This window comes from Crocodylus siamensis, chromosome 2, assembly GCF_052110815.1.
Source record: "Crocodylus siamensis isolate JL-2025a chromosome 2, ASM5211081v1, whole genome shotgun sequence".
NCBI lineage: Eukaryota > Metazoa > Chordata > Crocodylia > Crocodylidae > Crocodylus > Crocodylus siamensis.
In genome coordinates, this window is record NC_143396.1 from 230,680,228 (window position 1) to 230,690,728 (window position 10,501).

General features: G+C 44.7%; 1 protein-coding gene across 1 annotated transcript in view; it reads left to right on the forward strand.

Annotated features, from left to right (window-relative positions):
* Window positions 1–10,501, forward strand: part of LOC149871847 (cytosolic phospholipase A2 epsilon-like) — a 59,550-nt gene extending 49,049 nt beyond the window's left edge. Inside the window, exons 15-21 of the mRNA XM_090034963.1 lie at window positions 1,772–1,886; window positions 3,853–3,990; window positions 4,333–4,440; window positions 5,194–5,385; window positions 7,156–7,322; window positions 8,905–9,091; window positions 10,204–10,501. Of these exons, the coding sequence (XP_089891089.1) occupies window positions 1,772–1,886; window positions 3,853–3,990; window positions 4,333–4,440; window positions 5,194–5,385; window positions 7,156–7,322; window positions 8,905–9,091; window positions 10,204–10,412 (1,116 nt within the window). The 3' untranslated portion in view covers window positions 10,413–10,501. The remainder of the gene's footprint in view (window positions 1–1,771; window positions 1,887–3,852; window positions 3,991–4,332; window positions 4,441–5,193; window positions 5,386–7,155; window positions 7,323–8,904; window positions 9,092–10,203) is intronic.

Below are 10,501 nucleotides of genomic sequence, written 5' to 3' on the forward strand. Positions count from 1 at the left end.
TGAGGAAACAAATATCAAAAGGCCCTGATTTTAGATGCTTGTAAATTTAAGAGTCTTGGGATGAAATTATTTATATTTTCTATAAGTGCAGAAGTTGACTTGAAATTAAAATGTCACGTAGTGTTTTTACCCATTCTTGAAACAGTCATATATAAAATAGGACATTTTTACCAGCTAAAGATGAAAACTGCCTTGGCCTGGATAACTCAGAGAACACTTCTGGGGGAAAAAAAGCCCTGTGGTGGACACTGCTATACTCCGTTGATATTTTTCTTTTATAAATTATTAGATTTTTTTAGTTGAGAATAGTAAACAGGAAAGTTTTTATTGTTTTTGAGTTAATCACTGCAATCCATTACTCCAGCCATAGTATAATACTTCCATGTTTTTATGTGTGCAGAATGAAAGCATAGTTTCATGGTTTCATAGTTGGTAGAGTTGGAAGGGACCTGAGCAGGTCAAGTCTGAGCACCCTGCCTTGGGCAGGAAAGAATGGTGGGGTCAAGCCTCCTTTTGAAGACTCCCAGGGTAGGGGCCAGCACCACTTCTCTTGGAAGTTGGTTCCAGATCCTAGCTGCCCAGACTGTGAAGCAGCGCCTCCTGATGTCTAGCCTGAATCTACCCTCTGCCACCTTGTGACCGTTATTCCTAGTCACTCCTGGGAGTGCTCGGGGGAACAGGGACTCTCCCATTCCCTGCTGGTTCCCCTTGGCAAGTTTATAGATGGCCACCAGATCCCCTCTCAGTCTTCTCTTGTGAAGTCTGAACAGGTTCAGGTCCTGTAGCCTCTCCTCGTAGGGCCTGCCCTGCTGCCTCCTGATCATGCGAGTGGCCCTCTGGCCCCTCTTCATGTTGTCCACATCCCTCCTGAAGTGCAGCACCCAGAGCTGGACACAGTACTCCAACTGTGGCCTGACCAGTGTCTCAAAGAGGGGGAGGATCACCTCCTTGTACGTGCTCGTGATGCATTTGTGGATACATGACAAGGTGCAGTTAGCCTTACTGACTGCTTCCTCACATTGGCAGTCCATGTTCATCTTGGAATCAATAATGACTCCAAAATCCTCCTCTGCCTCTGTACTGACGAGAAGGGAGTTCCCCAGCCTGTAGGAATGCTGCTGGTTCTTCCTCCCCAGGTGCAGTACCTTGCACTTGTCGGTATTGAATTGCAATTGGGATAGGCCTGTCTTTTCCCAGACCATACAAGATCTTTGTCATATGCCAGCGAAATATCTTCCCCACTGGATTAATGTCATCGGTTACACACATTCTTTAAGAGCTTGAAGTTACTGAAGTAGTCCAGAGTTTATGGTATATTGGGATATCTTTGGTGAGCAGGCTGATACTAGTCTTACAGAAAAGAGCATGAGTGGGATTAAAGCATTTCACTACAACATTCAAAGCTCAGATCCAGGGTCAGATGGTAAGGGTCTTTGCATCATGGAAGAAACTTTGCCACTGCCCTTTAGCATAGCCACTCACATTTCAGCATGAGTAAAGCAAGACTTGCTTGCTTACTTCTTCAACTGAGAAGCTAATTTTCTGAAAGGCCAAGAAAAAGACAAAAGTGTAGCTTTCCATTCTTCCCTTCTGTATCAACCCACAAAGCATAATTGGAGGCCCAGAAAGTGTGGTCTAGGTCTTTTCCATGTATAGTGAGTCACCCTGTGTGTATTGCTCTGGGGTACAGTCACTCTCAATATTGCTCCTGAAGCATTATGGTTTTGTGCCAATCAGCATGCAGTTAACTACTTTTTTTCTTTAAAAACAGAAAGATTGCCATAAACTCTCAGACCAGCAAGCAGCCCTGAACAATGGTCAGAACCCGCTACCCATTTATGTGGCAGTTAATATCAGGGACAAATACAGCACCGAAGATTTCAAAGGTAACGACATTTGAGAGTGGTATTTTTCTGTTCACTTATTTTGTTTGCTCTGTGATAGCACTCAGGGTCCATACAAACATTAAAGGAGGTTAGGGGAGGTTAGATTGCATTAAAATTGGCCACCTAATCTAAATTATTTTGCCCACATGTAGACCTGTGGATACATGACAAGGTGCAGTTAGCCTTACTGACACCCACACAGTCAATTGGGTTGCCAACTGGCTGGAGGGCCGCACCCAGAGAGTGGTGATGGATGGGTCATTTTCATCCTGGAGGGACGTGGGCAGTGGGGTTCCGCAGGGCTCGGTCCTCGGGCCCGCACTGTTCAACATCTTCATCAGCGACTTGGACGAGGGGGTAAAAAGCACCCTGTTCAAATTTGCTGATGACACTAAGATGTGGGGGGATGTGGGCATGCTAGAACTGAGGAATAGGCTGCAATCGGACCTAGACAGGTTACAGGGGTGGGTGGATGAGAACAGGATGGGATTCAACACTGACAAGCACAAAGTGATGCACCTGCAGAGGAACAACCGGCACCATACCTACAGGTTGGGGATCTCCCTTCTTGTCAGTACAGAGGCAGAAAAGGATCTTGGAGTCATCATTGACTCCAAGATGAACATGGGTTGGCACTGTGGGGAAGCAGTCAGGAAGGCCAACCGTACCTTGTCATGCATCCACAGATGCATCTCGAGCAAGTCCAAGGAGGTGATCCTCCCCCTCTACGCAGCACTGATCAGGCCGCAGTTGGAGTACTGCGTCCAGTTCTGGGTGCCGCACTTCAGGAGGGATGTGGACAACATGAAGAGGGTCCAGAGGAGGGCCACTTGTACGAGCAGGGGACAGCAGGGCAGAGGAGAGGCTACAGGACCTGAACCTGTTCAGCCTCCAAAAGAGAAGGCTGAGGGGGGATCTAGTGGCCTGTTACAAACTAGTCAGGGGGGACCAGCGGGCATTGGGGAAGTCCCTGTTCCCACGAGCACCGCCAGGAGTGATCAGGAAGAACAGTCACAAGCTGGTAGAGGGTAGATTTAGGCTAGATATCAGGAGGCGCTACTTCACGGTCAGGGCGACTAGGGTCTGGAACCAACTTCCAAGAGAAGTGGTGCTGGCTTCTACCCTGGGGGTCTTTAAGAGGAGGCTAGATGCACACCTTGCTGGGGTCATTTGACCCCACTATTCTTTCCTGCTATGGCAGGGGGTCAGACTAGATGATCTGCTCAGGTCCCTTCCGACCCTAGAAACTATGAAACTATGAAACCTTACACTTGGAGCTTTTGTTAGGTCAGTGTAAATGCGAACTGTATAGCAGTTCCAGGAAGGTTCACTCAAAAAATGGCCAACTCAGTCTAATTTAACTGTACTTTGGAGGTGAAGTAAGCTAGATTGGATATGCCTAAACCAATCTAACTGAACTAGCTGATTTCCTGCCCCTTGGGCAGGGGGCTGGACCCAATGATCTTACAAGGTCCCTTCTAGCCCAGAAGTCTATGAAATATAATAAGCCAGGTTCTTTAGGGCTTTGAGCACAGAGCTGTACACTTTACATTTGTATATGCCTAATATATGTATCAGAAAGTGCAGGGGGCCTGATGTTGATAATGCCACTGAAGTCAGTGGTTCATCCTAGTATAAAATCAGTATAAGTGAAGCAAAGCCAGTTTACCATGTGTGTAAAGAATTCCAAATCCGTGTACCAAGTTAGTTGCCTAACTGCTCATGTCTGCTTGAGTGTAAAGCAAGTGTACGTGAATATACAGGATCAACTACATATTCCCAGCTTTGAATATTTGGCCCAGAGGTGGTGCTTTGTAAATGGTGGGGGGAAGGGGTTAAACAAGACAAACTAGAAGGCTTACTCTACTTACAATTCTTCAATGTAGGTGATAGTTGCATGTCTCTCCAAATGCAATGTGGAGGTCTGAGATCTAAATGTCTTTCTTTTTCATGGTCTTGTTTGCAGAATGGGTTGAATATACCCCCTATGAGGTGGGAGTTCTAAAATACGGTGCATTTGTGCGTACAGAGGATTTTGGAAGTGAGTTCTTCATGGGACGGATGATTAGGAAGATCCCAGAATCCCGTATCTGCTACCTTCAAGGTGATGTGCTGTAAGAAAATATCAAGCTAGTGTATAAAACAAAACCTTAAACTAGATAGTCAATAGTTACTGGTTAGTTACAATAATTACTAGTATAGCGTGGTCTTCTAGGAGATGCATGTATATGAAAGTGCATATAGGCATACCTGTGTATGTATTATATATACACAAACAGATCATTTCCCAAAAAAACCCTATAAAAATAACTGTAAGGTTGAAAAATCAACCATCAAAAAGTTAAGAAATGTCAACATTTGTGGTTGTCTGTGCATGCAGCTTTCTGTTAAAATGCTTCCAAGTGTTGATTAAAATAGCATCCATCAAATCTCTTTCCCTTTGCAGGCTTGTGGAGTAGTATATTTTCTGTGAATCTGATGTATATCTTGGGTTTCTCCAACACTTCAGAAGACTTCTGGCACAAATGGACCCGAGACAGAGTAGAGGATATTGGTGAGCTATTTATAAACTTCAACTCTGCTTTTCATTTGTTGTCAAATTGGTACTAACACCTGCCATACATTTTTAAACACTCTCTGCAGAAAGAACATTTATAACTTGCGGCATGTCTTTGTACAATTGTGCAACACTACTTAGGCTAGTCTAGGAGCATCGTTGGTGGAGATCTCCTGCTGAGATGGGAGCTTCCATGATGTATAGACTTAGAGAGAGAAGGATGCAAATTATGGGAAAATATTACTTCTCTTGTTATAACTATAGACAAAATGAGCTAAGCTTCAGCAGATAGGTTAAAACTGCCATACATCTTGCAGAAAATTATGCTATATTTGCTACTGCATCTTGTAGACTCCTGCACAGAGGCAGAAGAAGTAATTGTGGAAATTGACACAGAAAACAATGGTGGATTAGAGTGATGGAAGTATTGTATGCTCTTTAAAAGCTATTTTTTGTTGTTGGTTAAATACATCATCCTAAAATCTGCCCAAGCTGTCATTGAAATACAACAAGAATGACTAGGGGTGGATCCAGAGAGGAGCAAGGAGGTGCAGCCACACCCCCTTTGGCTGTGCAGCACATGCACAGTGAGTGCTCCGAGCTCCCAGCTGGCCAATGTGGGTTTTTGTCAGAGCTTGGGTATGACCACACCACTGCATTCCCCTCCCCCCAGATCTTCCGCTGAGGATAATACCCAAAGTATGAACACACAAATCCATAGGTTTTATCACCTTTTCTCCTTTTCTACAGAGGAAGAGCCAGTCCTGCCTACAAAACCATATGAGCTGAGGACTCGCATGTTCACCCCTGCAGGCTGCCTTTCCAATGCTCTTCGAGGTGTCTTAACAGATCGCATCTCAGTTGCGCAGCATCACAATTTCCTAAAAGGCTTCCATCTGCATAATGACTACTTAATGAATGACAATTTTTGTAGATGGAAAGGTAATATCACTGGTATACTGTTGCTTCCCACGTGGTTTGAGGGGTGTGGGGAATTTAATGAGGGGCCAGACTGGGATTAGAAAAGAATAAATGCTACAGATATATCCTGTCACACTGCTGGGGAAAAAAAAGAAATAAGTAATAAAGTTTGCATTTGATTTTGAAGTCAAATATTTGACCAACCAGTTGAATTGTACATAGCTGATATTTAGTGTCATGAGTTTGGTAGGACTCAGATCGTATCTCCTTGGTTAGCAATTACCAGGGGTGGATCCAGGATTTTGTTAAGGAGAGTGTGGGAGCAGCGACTAGTACTGCAGGGATGGCTGCACTGTTGCTCCTGGTCCCGTCCCCTCTGCACCAAGGTGGGCAGAATGTGCTGTGGGAGCAGCAGGCAGGGACTTTAAGTCCCCTAATCATGTTAGAATTTTTCCTCCCCTCTATCATGCTGGGTTGTGGGTGGCCAGGTCTGGGGGTCTCTAGGGGCTGACCAGGGTCAGGAGGAGTGAGCAGAGTCTAGGTGTCAGGAAGGCAGAAGTCAGAACGTTAGTCCAAGAAGCTGAGTCAGGAAGCCAGAGGGCCAGGCAGAGTGCACAGTCAGAGGCTGAGCAAGGTTGGGTAGCCAAGATATCAAGCAGAGGGCAGGTAGAGGCACAAGCCAACAGGACCAGCAAGGAGGTTGGGTTAAGGTTGAGCCCTGTTATCCAAACACTTCCTCTTCTGCATCAGGGGTTTATATGACAGGGAGTGAAAGCTCAGTTGACCCTGGCTGGCCACTCCAGTGGCAGGGAGTGGGTGGATGGCTAGGCCAGAATGGAGGTTTCTAGTCACTTACATCCTGCCTGAGTGGCCAGGTGGAGAGGTGGCAGACTAGGGTGAATGGCCAGTCCTGTCAGGCCTCAGTCCTTCAATACCTCCTCTCTTTCCCTCCATGTTCATTAGCATGAACCTTCCCTTCCCCTCCCATTCCCCTTCTCCCACCTGCTAGTGCCACTGTGCTCACATTCTCTGGCTGACCTGGAGGCAGAGGAGCTGGTCCTGCCCTGCTGCAGAGGGAGCTGGGTTCAGCCAGAGATGCAGAGTTGGTGGGTGGATTTTCCCTCCCAGAGTCTACTCCCGGGCTGGCAAAGAACATCTGGAGCAGTGGTGACATGTAGGGGGTGCATGTGCATCCTATGAGAGTGCTTGTGCACCCCATGACACGCTGTACTCCCTGCTTAGGTGATGGGCAGGGGAGGCAGGCAAGAGCACCGGTGTCCCCTCTGTGAGCACTGGCCAGGGAGTGGGAGCACTTCAGCTGCTTCCTGGCCAGTGTGATTGGCTGCAGGGGGACCCCCCCACAGTCACTGTGCCCCCCCCAACTAAGGTGGCACCAGTCACCCATGACTCAGGGGCTAGGCAGGAAGGAGAAACCCACCGACTGCTCCTATCCCTCAGCTGAGCCCAGCTGGAGCAGCTCAAGAATGGCCTCCAAGGCAATTGGAGACAGCAGCAGCAGTAGCTGGGCAGCAGGAATGTTTAGAGGAAGTGCCACTGAACATGGAGGGGAAAGGATGCTTGGCAACTGTAGAAAAGGAAGAAACTGAGGCCCCAGTGCAGCATGGCATTTGTGTTTAAATCTGCTCATGTATTAATACGCTTTGCTGTACTGGTTCCTGCACTGCAGATGAGAGGAAAGGGTTGGGGTGCTAGTGAAAGAACAGGGTTGTTTCTCTAGTAGATTTGCTTTTACATTGTTTCTCTTTCTGACCAGAACTATTTGCCTTTTAGATACTGTGTTAGACTCATCTCCCAATCAGCTCTTTGAACAAGAAAATCACCTGGGCCTGATAGATGCTGGATTTTTCATCAATAACAGTAGTTCACCGCTTGTCAGACCAGAGAGGAATGTGGATATCATCATATACTTAAGTTACACTACAGGGTCTCACGTTTTGGTGAGGAGAATGGCACTATTTGGGATTTTTTCCCCATTTCTTGTTTTGTTTGTAAACATCTAGCATCTAGCCCTTTGAAATATCAACTATGATATTATAATTATTTTAGCTTTAATTAAATTACTTGGAATTATTGCTTTTCCATTCCCAAATACAAGAAGAAAATCATTCTAGGAGAGAAAATTTGGCTACTGATTTGAATGGCATGAATCAGAAGCATTGATACATGCATTGCATTTAATTAATACATCTTGTTTTCATCTGGCCATCACTGATCTCTGGGCTTTAGAAACTGTAGAAAGGAGATAAGGCTCTGTAATAATACTATTTGTGGCAGGGGATACAGAGAGGTGTGCTGCTAGGAGTAGGTCTTTCAGTGCAGCAATGAATCTACTTTCAGTTTCTTCCTGTGATTCTTAGCCTGTCTCTTGCTGATTTATAAATTTATTGAAAAATAATAAATGTATTATAAATATTATCAATGTAAATATAATCAAGATCCATATTTTCTTGACTTGGGGTGTAGAAGGGATCTTTTGTGGTTCCCACTCAAATGTCTTCATCTTCGCTTAGCATAAAGTGACTAATATTGTAGTAGATTTCAACACCCTGTATAGTAAATTTACATAAAGGGCCTTGTTACACAATCATTTTGGGCAGCTCCTGAACCTCTTAACCCATGGATTGTCTACACATTAACATCTGAAGCAGGTTTTAAGCACTCGTAGATTACTTAAAGTTATGCCATTCCAGAGCAGGATTATCTCTGATCCAGGTTACTGAACTTATATTACACTAAGGGTGTAGACAGAAGTGCAGCTCCCCTCTGTAACTAAGAATGCTTTGCAGGATCCCTTCTACAACCTGAGTAGAGAAAATATTGATCTTGTCACAAATAATATTACAGAGTCTTATCTAGCTTTGAAAGTTTATGGTTTATAAATGTTCCTCTGTTTTTCTGGGCATTTCTACATGAGCGCATTTACTGCACAGTAACCAAAATTACTGCACAGGATGGCATGCGTCCCACATGCATGCCCATACTGCACAGTAAATATGGTGGCTCATGCCGACTTGAGTGTAAAATTGATACCTACACCAGGCAGGTATCAAATTTACACCCAATGAATTACTGTGCAGTGATGCACATGTAGATGTCTTACTGTGCAGTAACACTGTGTATGTGGACTGACTTGGGACTAACTTTAGTCCCAAGTAAGTCCACACAGTGTTAATGTACTTTAATGCCTGCACATGTAGATGCTGGCCTATTCCCACTTACTGCACAGTAACTTTTACTGCGCAGTAAATTTAAGCTTGGTGGAAATGCACATGCAGAGACACCCTCTCTGTACCATGTGGTTATTTTGTGTCAAATACTTTGGGTGGGACCAACCCCCAAATGTATTGTACATGTTATTCTTTATAATTCATAGATCTCAAAATGTATGCAGTTTCTGCCATATGTCAGAATAGTCATACAAGTATTATGCTGTGATGTAATATTAGTTGATGAGCATCAGGAAATTCAAAACTTAAGCTATTTGGTTTCTAACACTGTTTTCTGCTTTGCCCTATCTAGCCTCTAGAGAAGGCCTGTAAGTACTATATGAATCAGAAAATCCCATTCCCCAATGTTTGCCTGAGTGAAGAGGATAAGAAAAGTCTGAAGGAGTGCTACGTGTTTCAAGATTCAGATACCCCTGGATGTCCTATTGTGCTATTTTTCCCACTAGTGAATGACACCTTCCAGCATTACAAAGCACCTGGTAAGTTATGAAAAACAGCACAGCATTCAGCTCATTTGATAAATATCTTCTCATGCAGGGGTTAGCAACCTATGGCTCCAGGCCAGATCTGGCCTGGAAAAGGTCTGATTTGGTCTGTATTTAATTAGAGGTGCACTAATTCCTCAGACATTTAATTCAGTCAGTGTTTTACTAATGGTGTGCTGATCACCTCCGCCACTCCACCTAGTTGCTACTCTGCTCACTGCCACTGGAGAATGGGGCCCTCGGTACCAGCCGCATTGCAAGTTGTAGCCCACACTTGCTGCCCCATGCGGTGCTCTCACATATTTCTGTTGTGTGTTTCATCTGGGCATTTGATCATGAATTTGGGCTTTCAGAAGGGCAAGAAGACAGCTTTGTTTTTAGTATAAATATCTACAGTGGCTGTCTTGCTACTTATCCTTCTGATGGTGCTCATCTTTTCATTGGCTTTGCCACTGCTTTGCACATTGTGGTGTGTTCTGGAGCTGTCTCTTTTCTTTTTTTTCTAAATTTCCATCTCCCAGATCCTCAAACACCTGTCCTTCTCCACAAGTTGCTAGGGAGGCATTGCCCCTTTCCTGCTTGTAGCAACCCCATGGCTGGGAACCCGGGGCACAGGGGCAGTGGTGATTTTCCAGTTGCCACTATGGGCAGCAGTCTTTTTTTTTTTTTGCCCTGCCATAATTATGCCACTGAATTGTGTGGCTTCAGCAGTGCAAAAAGATCTTAAACCTGCCTTTAAAGTACTACATGCACTTCCCTGGAGCCCAACCAGTTCCTTACCTGGCCCAAGGCAATTTTCTGCTTTGAGAGGGCAATCACATGTTACAAAATCACTTAAATTGCATCAGAATTGGGCACATGAGATTATGGCTCAGTCTTGTCTGTGTTACTAGGCTGCAGGAAATTATGAAACTGACAAGTCTCTTCCTCAATCTGCATCATATCAGCCATCTAATAGTCATCTGACTAAGACATGATGATCTACAGAGCAAATTACTGGACTACATCAGAAGCATTTGTTAAAATTTTCCCAGAACAATTAGATTAATATTCTCTCTCACTGGACAGATCAATGCAGTGCCTTCTTTAATTTTTTTTTCTCCTAGGTGTGAAGCGCAGCTGCTCAGAGATGGAGGAGGGCAAGGTTGACCTCACCAGCCTGTTTTCACCCTATTCTATGTATGCAGTTAAATATACTGAGGAGAATTACCGTCGGCTGCTGAATCTTAGTGAATACAACGTGCTGAATAATGCACACCTGATTATCCAGGCCTTACATACTGTAGTACAAAGGAAAAGGCAATGTTGGAAATAGTTGCCATTTCAAAAGCCTGTAGCTCATAGATGGACCCGGGATTTCTGATGATTGCCACAGAAGAAACTTAACTTGGATGCCTGAATGGA